At 41.5% G+C, this 22,310-nt stretch overlaps 1 protein-coding gene across 1 annotated transcript; it reads left to right on the top strand.

Moving 5' to 3' along the window:
- Window positions 15,137–19,893, top strand: LOC109225666 (DNA repair protein recA homolog 3, mitochondrial). Its single transcript, XM_019390415.1, has 8 exons — window positions 15,137–15,485; window positions 15,669–15,726; window positions 16,164–16,381; window positions 16,661–16,748; window positions 17,538–17,710; window positions 17,841–17,987; window positions 18,201–18,335; window positions 19,126–19,893. The coding sequence occupies exons 1-8, from the start codon at window positions 15,426–15,428 to the stop codon at window positions 19,516–19,518; spliced, it is 1,272 nt and encodes a 423-aa protein (XP_019245960.1). The 5' UTR covers window positions 15,137–15,425; the 3' UTR covers window positions 19,519–19,893.

The following is a 22,310-nucleotide window of genomic DNA, read 5'->3' as shown; positions in this document are numbered from 1 at the left end:
AGAGCTTGCCATGTGACTCCACTACTATAGACAAGGTAGCCTGTGTCTTCATAATCTTTTCCTGGTTCTCCAAGAGCTTCTTCAAAGTGTCCTCTATGGACTGAGGAATCTGAGCAGGCTGAGGTGCTGACTGGGTCTCAATGGTGGAAGACAATGTAGACAACTTGGATGTCGCAGCTGACATCCAGTTGTTCAAACTGACCAATGTCTTGCTCAACTGATGGACAGTGATGGGATACCTCCGAGAAGATGGAACCCCCGGGCCAGCTAAAGTACTGGGACCAGCAGCAGAGGAAGGTCCTGGAGGCAAGTCCTCAACTGTAGTGGCAGCAGGCATAGTGGAAGGCTCGGTAGAAGGCTCTACCGCAACTGGCTCCTCAGACTGGCCAGTTGGGGCAGAGGTAGGTGGTTGGTAGCTCTTGTGTTTAGGGTTGTCCGGACCCTGCATACTGTACCAAGAGTAAGGAGCCACAGGCTTGGTCTTGACATCATATCTCTTCTTCTCCACCTCCAGGTCCCGGAAATACATTGAAAGGGTGTTGGGGAAAGGGTAATTCCGGTCATGCTCTTACCCCACAGCAGAAATCATACGGGACATCACATTGCCCATATTAATAGGGTACCCGGCCATAATAGATGCAACAAGAACAGCCCGGGTAAGTGGAATAGTCTGATCGTGGGTAGAAGGGTCAAGCCGACTGCACACAAAAGTCAACCACCCTCGAGCCTCAAAGTTGAAGGTCTTCCGGTATATTTTTCTCCCTGCCTGCAACCACTCTGGAACAGTACCTGGGATTGCCAAGTACTGGGCCACCCAAGGACGGACTTCCTCACCCATCCCTAACTTGGCCAGATATAGAGACTCATCTTCATCCCTAAACCCCAAATACTCTTTCAGAGAATTTCCATCAAACAACACCGTTTTGTCTCTAACTTTGGTCACCTTAGTATCCTTGACGATGTGGGCCACATTAAAGTAGAATTCCCTGACCATGTGCTCATTTGCCTCAATGCACTTCTCCATGAAAAACTCCCAGCCCACTCTAGTTCTAAACTCCCTCTGCACATTAGGGTTGTGGGGTAAGAGGTCATTGTCATTAAAGCTCCTCTCCGGTATCAATTTCCTCACCGGCCACCACTCCCTGAACTTGTGGTAAGCCACTTGGCTCACGAATCTATCTTCCCACTCTTCGTCTTTCCTAGTTCGTGCAATTCCCCCAATCTGAGGCTCACCACCCTCATCGCCGCCTGCACTCTCCCCAGATAATGAAGCTGTGGGGGAGGTGGAGTAGTTCCCACTACCTGCTGCTGACTCGTCAGATGAATCAGATACTACATTTACCGGTCTTTTGGTGGTGGGTGATGCTAGAGGGGTATCAGTTAGGTGGAGGGGGTTGGTTATGTGAGTTGGGACTGAATCTGAGAAGATGTCCTTGGAAGGCACATACTCGCTCCCCGAGAAATTAGAAGCAGCCTTATCAGCAGCTTTTATCAGTTTACGGGTCTTTTTGATGTTCTCCTGAGCCTGGGGAGTGAGTTTTGCTATTCTCTTGCCTTTACCCCCTCGGGAGGAACCACCTCTCCCGGGTTGCTATGATCCCTTGCCTCCTTTTTGTTTAACCATTATCTGCAAACACACACATCTAACATTGTTAGTTTAAGCACAGGCAGTGAAACAGGTGAATGAAAAAAATTGCAGACAGCAGTTGAAGAACACAGTTGCAGAAACATACACCGCGGACCGCGCAAAAGCGACCGCGGTCCGCGCTGGGCAAAGGCCCAGAATAACAACTCTCGGAATCTCCCACCGTGGTCCGCACAAAATGGGATCGCGGCCGCGGTGGGCCAGCGCGGACCGCACAAAAGTGCAATGCGGCCGCGCTGGAAAAAGTCAACTTGCAATCAAAGAGCACCGCGGCCCGCACAAGAAAGGCAGCGCGGACTGCGTCAGGGCAGCGCGGTCGTGCTAAGGCGACCGCGGTCTGCGCTGAGCTAGGGTATATGGGCACTAAGTTAGGGTTGTAATTATGCCATTCTTGTTCAAGTTTTTACACCTACTTTGTCCCTACTCATTTGCCCACTCAATGTGAAAGAAAACAGCCCAAAACTAACATGAAAACTAACCTAAACTAACGAAACAAAGAACAAGGGGAAAAAACAGAAGTTATGGGCTAAATGTAAGAAAATAAAACAAAAATTAACCACTAATTAAACAAGAGATGACTGAAACATTACCGAATGTAAAAGATGAAGTGCAATTAGATATTCTTATGCAAGAATTATGGACTCAGTAAAGAAGGAACAGTAATTTTTGGGCTCTGGGAGTTCAGGGGTCGAAAAGGGTAAAAGGTGACCCTTGGAGTCTATTTATAGAAAAACCGTGGGACCCAGTACTCACCTACCAGCGCGGCTGCACAAAAGCGACCGCGAACCGCGCTGGATTTGTTCCATTCAAGCTTCAATAGGCAGCCTCCGCGGACCGCACAAAAGAGACCGCGGCCGCGGAGGCCCACCGCGGACCGCACAAAAGTGTAATGCGGCCGCGGTGGAAAACTTCAGAGAGCAACATATTTGGACCATGCCAGTGCGGACCGCGCAAAGGTAACCGCGGGCGCACTGGCAAACTTCAGAGACTGTTCACTTTGTTCCAACTTATTTTGCACTGCATCAACACAATCCCTGCAACATCTCACAACCAATTAGCTCAAAAATCCTAAACTATAAAGAAAATCAAAGAGAAAGAAAAAGACATGGGTTGCCTCCCAAGAAGCGCCTGATTTAACATCGCGGCACGACGCATGTTACCATCACATCACTTTAAATCAAGAAGCACCACTACGTGGCTCTCATCAAGCTCTCCAAGAAGCAGTAACAGGCACGCCCAGCAAGTTGGGTTAGCATCCGATCAATGAATGGCAAGGGATAAAGATCCTTGCGGGGCACTCTGTTCAATTTCCCATAGTTTATGCACCCTTGCCAACCTGTGACTGTTCTTTTTGGAATCAACACATTAAGAGGATATGTCACCATTGTATGCACTGCTTCATTTAAACTTCTTTGATGCTCCAAGGAAGGCATTGCATCATCCTCCAAGAGAATTTCGGGCTTAAAAATTGTGTGGCTGAGGTGTGGAAGAAGTGGTTGTATTACCAACACCGGTGGTTCCTCAATTGTTGGCTTTGTTGGTAGAGTTTCCCAGGTTGCAAAAGTTTCCAGGTTTTCAAGATCCAAAGTCAATTCACTGGGTTCACAAGATTCCATAACATGTAGAGCATTGACACACTCCACTCTGCTTGCAGCATCATTGAAATCAAGATTCAAGAGCACGGCCTCAAGAGGATCCTCCACGTTGATCATAGAACTTGTGTCATCCACAATAACAGCTGTGACAAGGTCTACAAATGAGCACACTTCGGTGCGATTGGGTTGCTTCATAGACTTGCAAACATTAAAGACAACCTTTTCATCACCCACTCTAAAAGTTAGTTCACCCGCTTCAACATCAACCAATGCTTTCCCCGTTGCAAGGAAAGGTCTCCCTAGAATAATCTGGACCTCATAGTCCACTTCACAATCCAAAATCACAAAGTCCGCCGGTAGGATAAGTTTGTCCACCCGGACAAGTACGTCATCAATTATACCCAAAGGCCGCTTCCTCGACCGGTCCACCATTTGAAGTCTCATGGAAGTTGGCCTTGGTGGCCCAATACCCAGGGTCTTGAAAACTGAGAAGGGCATTAAATTGATGCTTGCCCCAAGATCACATAAAGCTCTAGCAAAGTCTGCACAACCAATGGTGCAAGGGATAATGAAAGCACCGGGATCCTCTAATTTTGGGGCCATTAAATGTACTATGACACTAACTTGGTGGGTCATCTTGATAGTTTTGCAGTCCATTGATATTTTCTTTGTAACTAAATCTTTCATGAATTTCGCATACCCAGGCATTTACTCCAAAGCCTCCACCAAAGGCACGTTGATGGATAAGCTCTTCATCATGTCAATGAACTTTTTGAATTGATTATCACTTTTCTGCTTGGCTAGCCTCTGAGGATAGGGGGAAGTGGTCTAGGCAAAGGTGCCTTGGCTTTTGGCATCTCCGGCTCCGGCATATCAATTATGTGCTCCCTAGACGGGTTCACGGCCTCTTGAGTTTTCATTTTCTGCTTGGCTAGCCTTTCAGGATAAGGCGGAGGTGGTCTAGGCAAAGGTGCCTTAGCTTTTGGCATTACCGGCTCCGGCATGTCAATTATGTGCTCCCTAGACGGGTTCACGGCCTCTTGAGTTTCCACCTCGGCCTCATCAATGTCAATCCTCACATCATTGTTCACATCATTCTCTACCATATCTTCAACAATCAAAGGACCCACATCTTCTTGGAACCCAACATCATCATTCACAACTTGATTTTCATTCGAGGCATGCACATCACCGCCTCTCCCACTTCTTGTTGTAACCGCCATCACATGATTATTACCTCCCTTCGGGTTCACTACCGTATCACTTGGTAGAGCACCCTTAGGTCGAGTATTCAACGATTGAGAGATTTGACCTAGTTGCACCTCCAAATTCCGAATAGAGGTATTATGGGAAGCCAATTGAGCATCGGAGTCTTGGTTCTTCTTCATCATTTGTTCGAACATCATTTCTATTCTCCCCATATCACTACCCGAAGAACTAGACCCTTGAGATTAAAAGGGAGGTGGATTGTTCGGTTGTTGGTACATGGGGGGCCTTTGAAAGCCTTGCCCCCGGTTGCCTTGATTTCCGCTATTATTCCACCCTCCTTGATTGTTGTTGTTGTTGCTCCAATTATTATTGTTCCCGTTCCAATTGCCTTGATTGTTACCTTGGTTACCCCAATTGTTGTTTTGATTGTTGTTGTTCCAATTGCCACCACCTTGTTGTTGGTTGTTATTATTCCAATTACCGCCGCCTTGTTGATTGCCCCAATTTCCTTGGGGACGCCATTGTTGATTCCCTTGATTTCCTCTATTCCCTTGGTAGTTATTGACATATTGACATTCCTCGCTTTGATCATCATAGCACTCATTCGAATAACCACCACCATCATTGTTGTTGTCAAATTGCTCACAATTACCTTGAGGTTGTTGTTGCCCTCTTTGCCTCCTTTTTAACATAGAAACACCTTCCATTGCGTTGACTTGGCGCAGGTTTTGGACTTGTTGCAATTGCGCCTTCGCCAATTGATTCATAATTGTTGTAAGCTCGGCAATAGCTTGGCCATGATCGTTCAATTCTTTGTGCAAATGGATGACCGTGGGGTCACCTTGGGGTACATTTGCTCGGCTTTGCCATGCCGAAGAGTTGTCGGCCATTTCATCAAGTACATCACATGCCTCTTGGTAAGAAAGTTTCATAAAGTTGCCTCCAGCTAATTGGTTCACAATGCACTGATTCGTGGTGTTGATGCCCCGATAAAAAGTTTGTTGTATCATCGCCTCGGTCATGTCATTATTAGGGCACTCCTTCACCATTGTTCTATATCTTTCCCATATCTCGTGCAAAGGTTCCGTTGGCATTTGCTTGAAAGCTAGAATCTCATCCCGAAGAGTCGTCATATGACTTGGAGAAAAGAACTTGGCAATAAATTTGTCCGCCAATTCATCCCATGTGGTAATAGAATGATTGGGGAGCCTTTCTAACCAATCCAACGCTTTACCCCGAAGAGAGAACGGGAAAAGCCTCAATCTCAACGCATCCTCAGACACGTTTCTCTGCTTGCTACCCCAGCATGTATCTACAAACCCCTTCAAGTGCTAGTAGGCATTTTGATCGGAGGCGCCCGTAAAATACCCTCTTTGCTCGAGCAAGGTCAACATGACATTTGTGATTTGAAAGTTCCCCGCCCAGATTCGGGGAGGAACAATGGCACTCGCATACCCTTGATTAGGGAGGACTCTTGGGACTACTCTTGGCGGTGGCGGAGGAGGGTCTGGAATAGGATTGTTGTCATTGGCCTGACGGCCTCTACGTGGAGCTTGAGGTACGGGAAGCTCATCATGATCAATATCTTCTACCTCCTCCCCCGCCATGGCATTGCCAAGAGGGTCATTAGCATTTAAAGCCATAGTACCTGAGTGATCGACACAAACAAAATTAGTAAACAAGAAGGAAAGAGAAGCAAAACACAAAACGAACTAAACAGATAGTCAACACCATAAGCTCCCGGCAACGGCGCCAAAAAGTGATCGCTGCCAACTCGACGCTACACCAAGGTAGGAAGGGCGGGTCGCAATAGCTTTTACCCGAATAGAGGTCGGGATCAATTTCCTCAGGGAGCTAGTAGTGGAGTTGGATTTTCTGTCTAGTCTAGAGATGTGTTTGTACTCCTAATGTCACTTCAAACATTTCTGGTTTTTGATTTTTATAACTACTATTATAAAATTATTGATTAACACTAAATTATGCTACAAGAATATTACTAAGTTGTATCTAATGTGAAGAAAGGCACTAGTGTCGTGACACTACCTAGGTGGCTAATTGACGGGTAGATGCTACTAAGGATAGATTGACATATTTGGGGCTTATGCTATAACCGTTGCACAATTGTACCCACTCTCACACCTCTCGGTAGAGATAGTGATTTTGACCAATTAACTCTCTCGAGACCAATTGGGTAGGCCATTTTGATTAAGCAACTATGGTTCAAGTAGGGTGCTTACTCTCTCGAGATTTAACCCGTTAGTTGGGACTATCATTTCTCATGAGTCCATCCCAATTCCTTGTTGGGTCAATTTTTTGGGTCATGGACTCTCTTTCTCAAGAGGAGTTAGACCCACTAAGTTTGAATCAGTGTTTGCAACCACAAATTCAAAATTAAAACATAAATCAACCCAAATAGCAAACACCTATAATCATTCTAACCCTAGATGGCAACACCCATCAATTACCCACACTAGGTTTGAGCCACAACCCTAGCTAATGGGTTTAGCTACTCATGCTAGATACAGAAATTGAAGAAATAGATGAACAACTATGCATATTAATTGATTACTAAGAAGAAACTACAATAATCTATCGTTAATGAAGAGCAAAAGTGCCGAAAATGGCTACAAAAGTGAGTCTCACGAGCGCAGCTAAGTCTGGAATATAAAACCTGACATAAAAATGGTAAAATGTTCTATTTATACTAGGTTGGAAAAACTGGACAAAAATACCGCTGCGGGGTCAGTGCGGGCCACGCAAAATGGACCCCGGCCGTACTGGCTCTTGGACTTCTCATTTCTGCTTCTCTGAAGTTGGGGACCGCGGACCGCGTGGAAGTGCACCGCGGCCGCGGTGGAAGTTGGCGCGGCCGCACAAAGACGAGCGCGGGCCGCATTGATTGGAATTGGCAAAATGTGAGCTCTCTGAATCTCTGCTCCGCGGACCGCACAAAAGAGTAGCGCGGCCGCGGAGCCTGACCGCGGACCGCGCGAATCGTACCGCGCCCACGTTGCCTCCAGCTTGAAAATGCCAACTCTCTGAACCTCCTAGTGCGTCCGCATTCACCTATGCGCGGTCCGCACTAGGTTCTCTTTTCCTCAATTTACTTAGTCTTTGACACTTGAGCAGGTTTCACTCCTTTTTGAGCCGATCTTTGATATTCGTTGCTTTGTCGATCAAACCTGCATTCAAGCACAACTTATGAGCATTTTGGGACTATTTTGTAGCAATTTATAACCAAAGCATAGGCAAGTAGGGTCATAAAACATGTTAAAATCCCGACTTATCAGTACCCTCGTGAACTTCCCTCATAATGTATTTGGTATCTCCTCGTCCTAGACATATCGCTAGGGGGCCATCGAACGTTCTTCTGAACAGGGTTCAGTCTTCGGACAAGCTGAACCGGGATTCCTTCGTATGCAGGGCCCTCGATTCTTTTGGATCTGAGGACAATTTTCCGGTAGGGCTGCTTATCGGGCGGATTGGGCAGTTATTTACTCTTAACGGTTTGGCTTATCGGTTATCGGCTTTTAAATGTATTAATCCGTTAGCCACCCGATAAGATATCGGGCGGATTGGTATCGGTTTAGCTCTTATCGGGCAGTTATCAGGCGGTTTATCGGCCTAGCATACATATTCACAAATCGAAATTACACCAGACATACATGTCTGTTAAAAGAAGTAATGATCCAGCAACATTCTTCCATTCAATGTTTATCCAATGATTATCCTCAACTAGGTACTCAAGTCATTCAAATGTTTATCCAATGATTAAACTTGGGAGTTTGTTTCTAGATATGTTATTAAACTTTGCTTTATTAACTTCAATCTCTGCTGTAGGCTTAACTTCACTTCAAGAAGGGTTTTGCTGCTCAGCATCTTTGGTTTGTCACTTGCTCTGCTAGCAGAGTTGCCTTTGTGAAGGAGTTCGTCTACTTCAGTGCAGAACTCAAGCTTACATGCTGCTCCTGTATTTCGAATTTTGTACTATTAGTTATGTTTAAGGTTTAGTTTGCTCGGAGTTTTTTTTTTTATTTTGTTAGAGAATCTAAAACAAAAATTATTGAATTGATATGCATCTAAATGATAACAAGGATTCATGAAGTCAATCACAACTATCTTCAGATTGAGGTGCAGTTGTGTATGTTATATTTTTGCGCTAACAATAGGTTGGTTTTAGAATAAGCTCTTTCTCAGTATGACCGCAAATTTAGAAAATTAATAAAAAAATAACAATAAGGTTGGTTGAAAATATTTAGCTAATCAAATTCGATCGACCATTGAAACTTACCATATGCTGACTGCTGCTCCAGCTATGGCGAGAGGGAGAGGCGAGACGGCGAGAGGGAGACTGGTGGCTGGTGGAAGTCGACGATGACTGGTGTGGTGGCTGCTGGTTTAGGCGTTAGGGTTTCAAGGAATTAGGTTTAACCGTTTGGGAATTGGGACCTTAGGTGCGTAACGTTAGTCTTAGACAGACAAAGTACTGGAAACTAAAGTCAAGGGTTTTTGTCTTTTTTATATTTAATATATATATATATATATATATATATAAATTATATATATATATATATATTCTTAACGGGTTAACGGATTATCCATTAAGAAAGTTGAATAATTCGCCCCCAAACCGATAAGCCGTTAATAAAAAAATCTCAATCCGTTCCCCGTCCGTTAAGCCCTTAAGCCGTTACCAGTAAGCCATTAAGCTTCGGTTTGGTTTGGTTTTCGGTTTCGGATCGGTTTTGAACACCCATATTTTCCGGTCCTCAGATAATCTATATATTTGTTCTCCAATCCCAAGTCAGGCTTGTAGAGTTTATCTCGACGTGGCCCTCTTCCACTACCGATCTCATGAGTTGTACGACTGCCCCCGAGTTGAGCTCATCGTCCTCGATCGACGACCCTAAGTTAGCAAGGGCATCAGCCTCACTGTTTTTATCTTGAGGTACGTGTTGCAAGGTCCACTCCTTGAACCGATGTAATGTTACCTGTAACTTATCCAAGTACCTCTACATTCGTTCTTCTCTGACCTCGAATGTCCCATTAACTTGGTTCACCACAAGGAGGGAGTCGCACTTAGCTTCGATTACCTCTGCCCTAAGCTTTTGGCTAGTTCGACACCTACAATCATGGCCTCATACTCGGTCTCGTTGTTAGTCAATTTTACAGTCCTAATAGATTGTCTAACTACATTGCTTGGTGGTGGCTTCAATACGATGCCAAGTCCGAACCCTTTTGCGTTCGAAGCGCCGTCCGTAAAGAGGGTCCAAATTCCCGAAGATGTCCCCGAGTTTACCAACATCTCTTTTTCGACCTCGAGTATTAGGGTCGGCATAAAGTCGGCCACAGAATCCGCCAAAATTTGAGATTTAATGGTTGTCCGGGGTCGATATTCAATATCGTACCTGCTGATTTCCATGGGCCATTTGGCTAATCGTCCCAAGAGTTTGGGTTTGTGCATTATATTCCGCAATAGGTAAGTAGTCACAACACATATAGGATGATACTGAAAATATGGTTTCAGCTTCCTAGAGGCGCTTAGCAAAGCGAGCGCCAATTTTTCTAGGTGAGAGTACCTACTTTCGGCCTCACCTAGAGTCTTGCTAACATAGTAAATTGGAAATTGCATATCTTGCTCTTCTAGGAACAGGACTCCACTTACCGCTATCTCCGATACTGCCAAGTACATATATAGTCGTTCATCTGCCTTCGGCGTGTGAAGTAATGGTGGGCTCGATAGATATTGATTGAGTTACTCCAAGGCCTGTTCGCATTCTGGGTCCATAATAAGTTGTTCTTCTTCTTCTTCAGTAGCGAGAAGAATCGGTGGCTCACATCGGAGGACCTCGAGATGAATTGCCCAGGGCGGGTATGCATCCGGTTAACCTTTGCACGGCTTTCACGTTGTCCACAACCATGATTTCTTCGATGGCTTTGATCTTGTCGAGGTCGATCTCGATTCCCCGGTTGGATACCATAAATTCGAGGAATTTACCTGATCCGTCTCCAAATGCACATTTCTCCGGGTTTAGTTTCATATTGTACTTCTTCAATATGCTGAAGGTCTCCTGCAAATGCTTTAAATGGTCCTTTGCTCGCAGGGACTTAACCAACATATCGTCAATGTAAACTTCCATTGATTTTCTTATTTTTTCCTCGAACATCCAGTTTACTAGGCGTTGATAAGTGGCACTGGCGTTTATTAATCTGAATGGCATCACGTTGTAGCAGTGTGTGCCGTACTTAGTGATGAAGGAGGTTTTTTCCTGATCTTCCGGGTTCATCTGTATTTGGTTGTACCCCGAGTAGGCGTCGAGAAAACTGAGGATCTCGTGGCCGGTCATGGCATCGATCATGCGATCGATGTTGGGCAAAAGTAAAGAGTCCTTGGGACATGCCTTATTCAAATCCTTATAATCTACACACATTCTTAACTTATTCCCTTTTTTAGGGACTACCACTACGTTTGCTAACCAATCTGGGTATTTAACCTCCCGAATGGACCCTATTTTTAGGAGTTTAGATACCTTATCCTTGATGAAAACATGTTTGACCTCGGACTGGGGTCTCCTCTTCTACTTGACCGGGTGGAATTTTGGGTCTAAGCTTAGCTTGTGAGTGGTTATCTCTGGCGGGATCCCTGTCATATCAAGATGGGACCAAGCGAAACAATCTATGTCAGCTATAAGAAATTGAATGAGTTTTTTCCTAAGCTCGGGACTTAACCCTGTGCCCAGGTATACCTTCCGATCGGGTAGATGATCGATCAATACGACCTGTTCCAGTTCCTCGATCGTTGATTTAGTGGCGTCGGAATCATCTAGGACTATAAAAGATTTGGGAACCCCGTAATCATTGTCTTCATCAGTCCTTTATTTCTCCGGATGGGTCGTGGCCGGTGTCGGTAATTGCTATTTAGCCTTCTGCTTTGTGACGGAACTCGATTCCTTTGACGTTACGAGTGTTGATATCGGAATCACCTCTTCGACTACAAACATTTCCTTTCTAGCTGGTTGTTCTCTGTATATTGTTTTAATCTTTCCTGGCGTTGGGAATTTTAGCACTTGGTGAAGAGTCGAGGGCATTACCCTTATGTTATGGATCCATGGTCTCCCGAATAGGGCGTTGTATCTCATGTATCCTTCGATCACATAAAACTTTGCCTTTTAGATGGTCCCGACGACATTCACTGGTAGTGTTATCTCCCCCTTAGTGGTTTCACATACCATGTTGAATCCGTTCAGAACTCAAACTGCAGGCACGATTTGATCCTGTAGACCGAGCTGCTCTACAACTCTCGGCCGGATGATGTTGGCCGAGCTACCTGGATCAATTAACACACGCTTAAATCGACATTCATTTATGAGTACAGATATTACCAACGCATCGTTGTGGGGATGCACAATCCCTTCTGCATCCCCGTGTTGAAAGACAAGGTTCCTTCTGGTATGTAATCTTGAGTCCATTTTTCCCTGTGATGGATACTTTAGTGCGCTTCAACATCGGCTTTTGAGGGATATTGACTCCACCGATGATCATGTTAATGACGTGTTGAGGTTCCTCTTGTTCGGTCTGTTTGCTAGAATCCCTGTTTCTGAAATGATTCTTGGCTCGGTCACTCAGAAATTCTGGAAGGTGCCCGTTGTTGAATAATCGGGATACTTCCTCTCTCAACTGTCGGCATCCTCTGTTCCGTGGCCGTGAGTGCCATGTTATTTGCACATCTAGTTAGGATCCCTTTGGGCTGGATCGGATTGTAGAGGTCGAGGCCATTTGGTATCAGATTGTCCGTTGTTGTATTCCGATAATCTTGGTGCTTCTTTTGGACCGATAGGCCTGTTGAAATCATTCTTGCTCATGAGTCCCCGGGTGCTCTGGCCTCGATCATTTCTCCTTTCATTTCTCATAGAATTTAGTCCAGATCCACTGCTTATTCGATCTCCATTGTACGGTTGGTATCGATCCCTGTTTGACCTTAGCTCACAGTCGATATCTCTCTTGACTATGTCGATGGGTCTGACGGGATAAATGGACCCGGGAGGAGCTCCAAGTTGATCATCTTCGACTTTGATTTTTGATTGATACCGGTTATGCACGTCGACCCAGGTAACAGCCGGATATTCTATCAGATTCTACTTCAACTGCTCTGAAGCCACCGAGCTTTGAACATTGAGTCCCTGGTTGAAAACTTGAACAACCCAATCATCAGCGACCGGTGGAAGATCCATCTGTTCCATTTGAAACCTGGACACGAAGCATCTCATTGTCCTTCTGTTTTACTTTGAAAAGGTCCGACTTCCTGGTCTAGACCTTGATAGCCCCAGCGTGTGGTTTTACGAAAGAGTCTACAAGCATAGCAAACGAGTCAATAGAATTCATAGGTACATTGTGATACTATATCATAGCTCCCTTTGACAGGGTCTCTCCAATTTTTTTCAGCAAGACAGATTCGATCCCATCATCCTCCAAGTTGTTCCCTTTGATAGCGCATGTATAGGAGGTAACATGCTCGTTTGGGTCGGTCGTTCTGTTGTACTTAGGAATCTCGGGCATGCAGATTCTTAGGAATCAGCTTGGGAGCCGCGTTCGGAGGAAAAGGCTTTTGCACAAAATTCTTGTAGTCTAGGCCCTTCAATATTGGCGGCGCTCCAGGGATTTGATCAACCCTAGAATTATAGGTTTCCACCTTCTTATCGTTTGCCTCGATTTTCTTCTCCCCCGACTCTATCTGTTTCGTTAATTCTTCGAGCATCTTCATGATTGCCGGGTTGGTCCCCGACTCCTTCTCATTCGATCTCTCTAAGACCGGTTCATCTCTGTGGACAACTTCCCGGGCTGGTTCGGGCTCAATCCTACTTGGCGCACGGCTCTGGTTTTGGAGTTGGGCAATCGCTACTTGTTGAGCCTGCAACATTTCGAAGATTACCCGCAAGTTGATTCCACTATCTTCGCCGCCGTGTGTTCTTTGTGCAACTGATCGAACATCTCTGCGAACGTTGTCCTCAGGATCGGTAGGCAAATTTGCGTTGATGGCCACATGTGCAAACGTCGATCGGGTCTGCAGCCGGGACTTCATTGAGGTCGACTAGAGGCACCTCATTTTCCGGGTGCTACGTTGTCATTTTTGCCATGATGGCCGGACTCATTGTCAACATGTATGGGTGTTGATTGAAAGTTCGACATTTTTAGTTTTAACCTGAAATCTGAGATACTTTAAAGAACAAGTGTAAAGTAGTGTGTGTTATCGAAATTTGTATCAAATAACCACTATTATCCTTAGCCCCACGGTGGGCCCCAAACTGTTTACCCTCAAAATCGGATAACAATTGAATTTGTAAGTAGTTTTAAGGATACGTGGATTAACTTGACACAAAGCGATGAATTAAATTGCAATTGAAGTAAACAATGATAAAGTAAATTCAACCCACACAAATTGGACAGTTACAACCTTGAGAGGTTGACCACCCTTGAACTGGATAAACTTCAATCGGTAACAAGACAGTTGAATAAGAGCTTAAAGAAAAATAATGTATTGCATTGGAATGCGTGTTACAATGTGTTTTACAAGTGATTAGACCCCTTTATATAGTAAGGGAGTCTTACTTTAGGTACAATTCTATAGGTAAAATATCCTGATTAGCTGATTTTCCGATTCCTTAGTGATACGTGCCGAGATTCTTGCCGTAATATCCAACCGATCACGGATATTTCGGCCTTCTGTTATTTCGGTCTTCTGTCGGTTACACTAACAATGTTTCCTCAAGCTCGTTCGAGGTCAGGGTCGATTCCGGGATCACAAACTCAATGTTCTCGAGGACGGACATTCTGATCTCGGGTTCTAGCCCGGTGGGATCGGGGTCGATCTTCAATCCCTCGTGTTCCGAGCCCGATCTACCATGTCGTAGACGAGCCCAGTTTCTACCGTATACAAATTGATATATCTAAAGTTTGGAATTTAATAATTCTTAAAATCTTATAATAAAAAAATGTGCCAACTTGGGACCCGTTTGGCCATGCCAAAATATATTTTGGGAGTTTTTTGGCAAATACATATTTGGCCATAGATTTTATCCATATTTTCCCAAATTCCCAAAATCCAAAACCCAAATCCAAACCAGCGCCCAAAATATTATTATTATACTATTTAAAAAATGCCCCAAACTTTTATATTTTATAAAAGAGCCCACCTTTTATTATTTTGTAACAATGTTGCTTTGTAATCTCGGTCATATGATAGTGTATTATGTAGTTCATTATAAAAATGATAATTTTGTACCAAATTTATTTATGTTCAGGACTATGGTTTGTGATAATGATAATGAATGTTATTAATGAAGGTACTGTTGGGTATTTGTGATAGTTTCTAGAACTTGTGGGTATCATGTTTCATGTTTTGTAAAAAAAAAAGTGAAATATATTTTGAAAACTAATGTCCAAAACATATTTTCATCTACAAACTAAAATTCACCCAAATCAAAATTTTCAAAACAAATTTGAGAATCTATGCCAAACGCTAGCTCGGACTCGATTGGGTCGAGTGTGACCAAAACAAAGCTCAATTTGGGTAGACACGATATGTTAATGACTTAGGTTAGACTTGGCCATTTCGACTTTTTAGTGTAATTAATTATTAGAAACTTCAAGGGGTGTAGCTGAAGTAGTTCTACTTCAAACTCGGAAGCGAAAGTAAGGGGTTTTAATTTCACTTTATTTAATTCTCGAGAAGGCCAACAAAAGAAGAAGAGTATAGTTCAAAAAGGAGGGAAAATGCAAAACCCCTTATTAAACCCTAATTCACTCTCAAAATCTTCCTTTCTCCACAAATAGTCAAAAACCCACACCCATAAGCTTGTCAAATAGTTGCCGAATGATTATATAGCAGCAAAATAGCAATTTTTCGAATTATCAAATCATCGGTAAACTGTGAACAGGTTTTGATTGAAAGGAAAAAGCCTTTTCACAGAGTAGTCTTAATGGCGAGGCTTCTTCGTACTGCTACTTCTCTCAGAACATATCTTTCGTCCCAACCACAAGTGTGTTTTTATAATATTTTTTTAAGAAACCTATTTCCTATTGCAGTTGTGGCTTTTTGCTCTTAAATATTTTGGTGCCAGTTGTGATGGGGAAATATTTCTCGAAGCTGGTTTGTTATTTTATTCACACACTGAAATACTCGACATTTGAACAACAATGTCTGTTCGTTTCTTTATGTGCAGTGTTTGAGAAGAAGCTTATTTGGGGCATTGGATCAACTATGCTACTTTTCTTCTCGAGGTGTGTGAATTCAGGACTTGAGTTACAGTACTACTGCTGTACTTCAAAACATTTACTCAATTTGCACTTTGTTCTACTGATAATGAACTTGGTTTTGGAATTTTTTCCTAGTCACATATGTTAATTTAATAAAAGAATCTGTATTTACTATGAAATGTTATGTCTACTAGGAAAAATTATATCAAATAAATTGTCACACTTGAATTTGAGTAACTGAAGTAGTTGACACGAAAGCTGTTAGTTGGGCTTTGATGCTTCTATTCCCACCTCAGTAGACCACCAGTGTGAAATCTGTGGAGGAAATGTATCATTTGCTGATTTTCTTTTGAATAAGTTCCGTTGTGTCCTGTTAAAAATGTGCTAAGGCTTATTTCTATTTAGACATTAAGCTTTCTTCTTTTGATGCTCATGGGTCCTAGTCTTCTATTCCTTTTCAGGTAAGAAAAAATCAAACTCAGACGGCAGTGATTCAGGTGAAGAGAATTTGTCCAAGAAAGACTTGGCTTTGAAACAAGCATTAGATCAGATCACTACATCATTTGGAAAGGGATCTATCATGTGGCTTGGTCGCACGGTGTCTCCAAAACAAGTTCCCGTAGTGTCTACTGGATCATTTTCTTTGGATACTGCCCTTGGGATAGGGGGGCTTCCTAAGGTAAAAAAAATAATACCATCTCCTCCTGTTTTGGGCATTCCAAATATGGTGAATACAAATGGTGGTTTTAAACACTGAGATTCCAGATATTTTATGCTAATAATGTTCTGATATACTTTGAGGAACTAGTAAAATTCGTATTTATACCAAAGTTCTTTAAGAATCTTTTGTTACTTTAGGCAGTTAAGTCACTATATTTCTAGATATGTGAGAAACAAGTAGCTGCTGATCAATGTTAGGCCGACAGGTTATTTATACCTATTTATTGCTTATGTGCAGGGACGCGTAATAGAGATATATGGTCCAGAGGCTTCAGGAAAAACAACTCTTGCTCTGCATGTAATTGCTGAGGCGCAGAAACAGGGAGGTTTGTCTATTTTGTACTTCACTGCCATGCATTCTCATTTTCCACTTGCAACATCTATTAGGACTATGAAATCGAAAAAAAGACCTGAGAGCAGAAACTATGGGCATCTTGTTCCCAGAATATCTTTTGTGACTTGGCTCTATTTTGTTAAAGCAAAAGATAAGATTTTTTTTACTAAAGTAGAAAGAAAAGAGGAGAAGTTGATCTAAACGAAAGTTACTTTATTGAACCAGAGCTTTCTAAATTCTTTCGGAATAAGTTGACACGGTTTGAGCTTTGAGGAAGAGACCACAGATGCACCACACAGAGGACCGGAAGGCCTACCTAATTTTTTTCCCAATCTGTCACTTGCTCGTCCCTCTCTCATGAAAATGGTCTCTCCTCTCCCGGCGGTGGCCAAGTGGAAGAACTTCTGACTTCCCCCAAAGAGCTTAATAGCTCGGAATGAAGCTCTTGAGTTTCCATTAGCCCCTTTTCTAATTGAAGGAAGAAAGCTATTGAGCTAATCATTCAATAAAGAAAATAAGTATAAATCGTCGGATTGTTTTGTTTTGTACACTAACTACATACACATATGGTAGCCAAGAAAGCACCAGATAAGAATAACCTATCTTAAATATGGTGTCAGCTCTTTCCCTTGATGAATCTGTTTGGAGTTCTAGGCGTCCTGGTGCTTTTTCTTTCATTGAGGAGAGGCTCAAGTATTCCTCTTGAGACGAACAGGTTATATGCATTTTTAGCTTATTACAACTGACACATGAATTACTTATGCCTCTTGTTTCTTTGTAGGTTATTGTTGCTTCGTTGATGCTGAGCATGCTCTTAATCCGGCATTGGCTGAGACCATTGGAGTAAATACTGAAAACTTACTTCTGTCTCAACCAGATTGTGGTGAGCAAGCTCTTAGTCTGGTGGATACAATTATAAGGAGTGGTTCAGTTGATGTTGTTGTTGTGGACAGTGTAAGGCAGCTTAAAACTGTTGCTGCATTCTTCTAGTTCTGTTACTTTCATGATCATCTGATTCAGAGTCAATTATATTAATAAACTTCACATATCAAAAACTTCTTTTGACAATTGACTTCTATGGCAGGTGGCTGCCCTTGTCCCGAAAGGTGAGCTTGAAGGTGAGATGGGAGATGCTCATATGGCAATGCAAGCTAGACTGATGAGTCAAGCACTCCGCAAGCTGAGTCATTCTTTATCGCTATCACAGACCATTTTAATCTTCATAAATCAGGCAAGAGCCTTAGGCTTCCTAGGTTCATATCATGCTTCGTGCCCTCATCTTTCCTTTATTCTGTTGCTCGGTCGGAGTTAAATGATATTTCAGTGGGGTTAAATTGCATATTTGGATTACTGTATTTCCCTGCGTATTTTCCAGTTTGATAGAGACATGCAAAATATCTAGTCTGTCTAATAATCTTTTCTGATTATTTGCACCCTGGTTCAGGTCAGGTCAAAGCTATCAACTTTTGGGGGATTTGGAGGTCCTACTGAAGTTACTTGTGGTGGTAATGCCTTGAAGTTCTACGCTTCTGTGCGTCTAAACATAAAGCGCATTGGGCTCGTCAAGAAGGGGGAAGAGGTAAGAATCTCTTTTGATCAAGATATTAGAGTTTCAATATTTTGTGCGCATATCCAATTTATTTAAGAATATATACAAATTGAGACTGCAGGACCATCTGAAGCATTACTTGATAGAAAGTGGTGTCCTTTTATTTCTTTTTTTTTCTTCTTCTTGAAATATGATTGCCAAAATTGCTTATGAGAGTGGAATCTGTTTTGTGAATTTGACTTTTCTAATTTCCAATTTCCTCAGATGTATTGTTTTACATTTTAGTATTCAGCATCAAGTGTTCTCATCTTTAATATAAACAGACACAAGTTAAACTTTATTATTATGAATACTCTCTTCCTTTCTTTGGGAAAGCAGTTTGTTCTTTCGGTTTCAAAATGAGTTTGTATGATCTTACAGTCCTTACTACTGCTTCGCTCCATCTTCTAATGGTAACTTCCTGTTTCATTTGCGTAAGAGAGAGATTGTATTTGGATGCATTTGCCTGTCTAAGAAGTTAGATGGATGTACATGTATATTATGGACAAAGGGTGTCATATACTTATGGGCCTACGGCACTTGTTATTTTATACATCCTTGTCTGGAATCCTTGTATAAAGCTCTTATGCAAGCATAGTATTATGAAACTATAACTGTATCCTCAGTCGCTCTTCTGTTATGATTTCTGCATGGAGAAGTTCCCTGTTTGCTTTACTGACTTGATTGCCCTTTGTTTGAGCGAATGTGAGGGACTTGAACTGTCCAATATCTGATTGTACTGGCAGTTTTTTTTTTTTTTTTGATAGTCTCTATTTTACAGACCATAGGAAGTCAAGTTGTTGTCAAGATTGTAAAGAACAAACATGCTCCTCCATTTAGAACTGCAGAGTTTGAGCTTGAGTTTGGAAAGGGAATTTCCCGTGAAGCTGAACTCATCGACTTGGGAGTCAAACATAAGCTGATCACAAAGGGTGGTGGTGGTTATTACAGTATCAACAATCAGAGCCTTCGTGGTAGAGATGCTGTAAAACATTTCCTAGCTGAGAACGATAGTGCAAGGGAAGATCTTATGATGAAACTTAGAGAAAAGCTTTGGGACCACGGGGACAAAGAAAAGGGCTCTGATGTGGAGTCTATACATGTAGACCCTGTCGAGGAGGCTGTTTTGAACGATACAACTGATGAAGATGCTGCAACTGCAGTTGAGGCATGAAGGTTCGTCAAATGAAAGTGCTGGCTTCCTGTCCATATCAGTATGCTGGTTGAGTCATGGGAACAAATTGGTATTGTGGAGCATCCTTGGTTTATCATCATTTGTAATCTGCTCTTGTACTTAATGAAGTATCCAAACCATGGCTTTGTAAGTTTTGTCCACATGTAATTCTGATCGCGCAGTTCAGGGAAACTACTCAATTAGAGAAAGGAAGGGGCCAGAGCCTAGTTCAATTTTTTCAAATAACCTCGATGTGGTTATCAGTTGGTCACCTTCCAATGTATGCTAAAATTCACTTGTACATAACAGTGATTATTCAGATAGAATCTGTATTCAAATCTTTATTTTAGTAAAGTTAAGCTTTTTGTGATTGAAGCCTTGACTCTGGGAACAACAGGGATTCATTTTATCTGAATATATTCAGCAATATAGTGTGGCAAGAAAACGTTTTACAAAATCTTCGCTTTTGCCAAAAGATTTAATATTCTTTTAGCTTGTGTTCATGCATTCTTATGGTTTTCCTGTATCAGATAGTACAAGAGGATTTCCCTGACGCATCTGTTGCCCTCCTCAGTCTTCACTTTGTATAAAAGTTTTCTTTATTTTGGTTAGCCATACCTTTTGAACGGGTATCAATTTTATTGGATTGCACCTGATCTCTTTAAGTAGGCCTATATGTGAAGCATTATCTATTGCTTAATTGAAACCTTAGTCGAACAGGATAGAAATGGTCTTGGTCGTTGGCTTTGGCGGTTTGGTCCATGCCAAACAATTCGGCATTTAATTCAAATTTTGTTATTCTATGATGTCAGTTCCCCTTTATTCAGACAATGTTGCCAGTATCTGTTTCTACCAATCCCTAAAGAACCAAAATACCTTTTAGGATCTTTTCATGTGTTTTTAAAATTATTTTTTATTGGAGTTGTATTTGCACCAGTTTATGCCGACTTCGATTACTCGACTGGAAACTTGACACTTTACCAATACATAGTTAACATTTGAATAAGAAATGTCCAAATGCCGGTAGCCACAAAGTCCTGACATCTCAACTTCTAATAGTATACCTGTTTTTATTTATTTAATCACCAAATGAATTTATATTTTCGTTTTCTTTATAGAGTGAAATGTGGAGAGAATCTATCTATTATTAAAGGGGAAGATGCCAGCCATGAGAATTTGTCCGGTGCCGCGAGAAGAAAATGCCATGTTGCAATTTTAGGATAAAATTAGTTAATTTAGGTAAAGTTAATTTATTTTTTGAATTTAAATTTCAAAATAATTAAATATCTATATTTTTTAAGGAACAGTAATTTTGAATTATATTCTGAAACCAACACATAATATAACTTCTCCTTGTACGTCTTTAACCAAAAAATATCAATTCCTACAGATTCGCCAGTTCATTCCACGATGGCGTTTCATTCCCACGATTTCTAACTCCTAGCCCACCAACTTTCCTGCGGTAGATTCTCAGTAACATGATTTCACTGACTTTTGAAATCAGTTTTCTACTTTTACAATTAATAATTCTTTCTCCCTTGTATGCATATCAATCAGGAATTCAGGATAGAAGTTATTCTGTCTTTTTTATTGTAAGTTCACTGCACCATGTTATCATAGATGAGTAGCTACATTAGAAGCATATTATTTCTCTCCTATTGATTGATGCTGCTTTGTTTTATATGCGTTTATGAAGATATGTTTCCTTTGTCGTCGACGCGGTCATAACCTGAATAACTTATATAATTTTTAATTTAAATACAATTCCTAATTAGTAGTAGCAGTTATAGTTCTATCTGTTGTGGGATGTTATAGTTGTGGGGAAACAAGTCATTCTTTGGCTAACTACCCTTGTCTGTTTCACAAGCAATTTTTCACTTCTTTCTTTTCTGTTCTAATTTTTTCAATAAAATTAAAAACACTCTACTAAGAATTGAGTTACAAAATCAAACCTTTCATCTATCATACAACAAGAAATTGTATTCTACGTTGAGTTACAAAAGACTCTATTGTTCTTGTTGAAACATTTTTTGAGGTCTTGGTTGAAACTTTGTAAATTCTTGAAAATATACCAACACACAGGAATTAGTCAATTCTGATATTTCTTCAATTCTAGAATGATTTTCTAATAAAAGTTATAGAATGATTATCTGCAGAACCTACAGAACAATCCATATGACTATACTGACACTGCTGACTCTTTTTTATTCCTGGCACTTTGTTTCAAATATATTTTATACTTTAGTTCAGATTGTAATAATATAAACCACCTTACTCTGCATCAGTGTCTTTATTTTGATTCATACTTCTACTCAATTAACATAGGACTTAATGACAGCAGAAAGTAATTTTATTAGCGAAATTAACAACAAGTCAATGAACTCGAAATTGAAGGTCCATATTGTCAGGCTTTGGAAAAACCTGGATCGCGATAGACCAGATAGTCCCTTTTCAATTGTGGTAATTTTGATGGATGAAAATGTTATGCTTTTAAACTTTAGACTTCTATTTTTCATTGTTTACATATGCGTCAGTATATTACAATCATGTACGGAATAACTTAGTCATTTAGCTAATTGAGTATTGGCAGGTCTCTTATCCAAAGGGGAAAAAAGCAGATAACTTATAATCTGTTAGTTTTCTGTTTCGCTGATCATTAGGAAAGTTGTGTATATTATTGCCTCTACTTTAAAATTTTATATACATACGGACATTGATGAAGCGTTCTACTATTTTGTATTTATATTTTTCTATTTGATTATAATTTATTCTTATTAGAATTTTTGGTTAAG

This window comes from Nicotiana attenuata, chromosome 5 (genome assembly GCF_001879085.1).
Source record: "Nicotiana attenuata strain UT chromosome 5, NIATTr2, whole genome shotgun sequence".
NCBI lineage: Eukaryota > Viridiplantae > Streptophyta > Magnoliopsida > Solanales > Solanaceae > Nicotiana > Nicotiana attenuata.
Note: the sequence above shows the minus strand (reverse complement) of the source record. Positions and strands in the feature narration are given on the sequence as shown.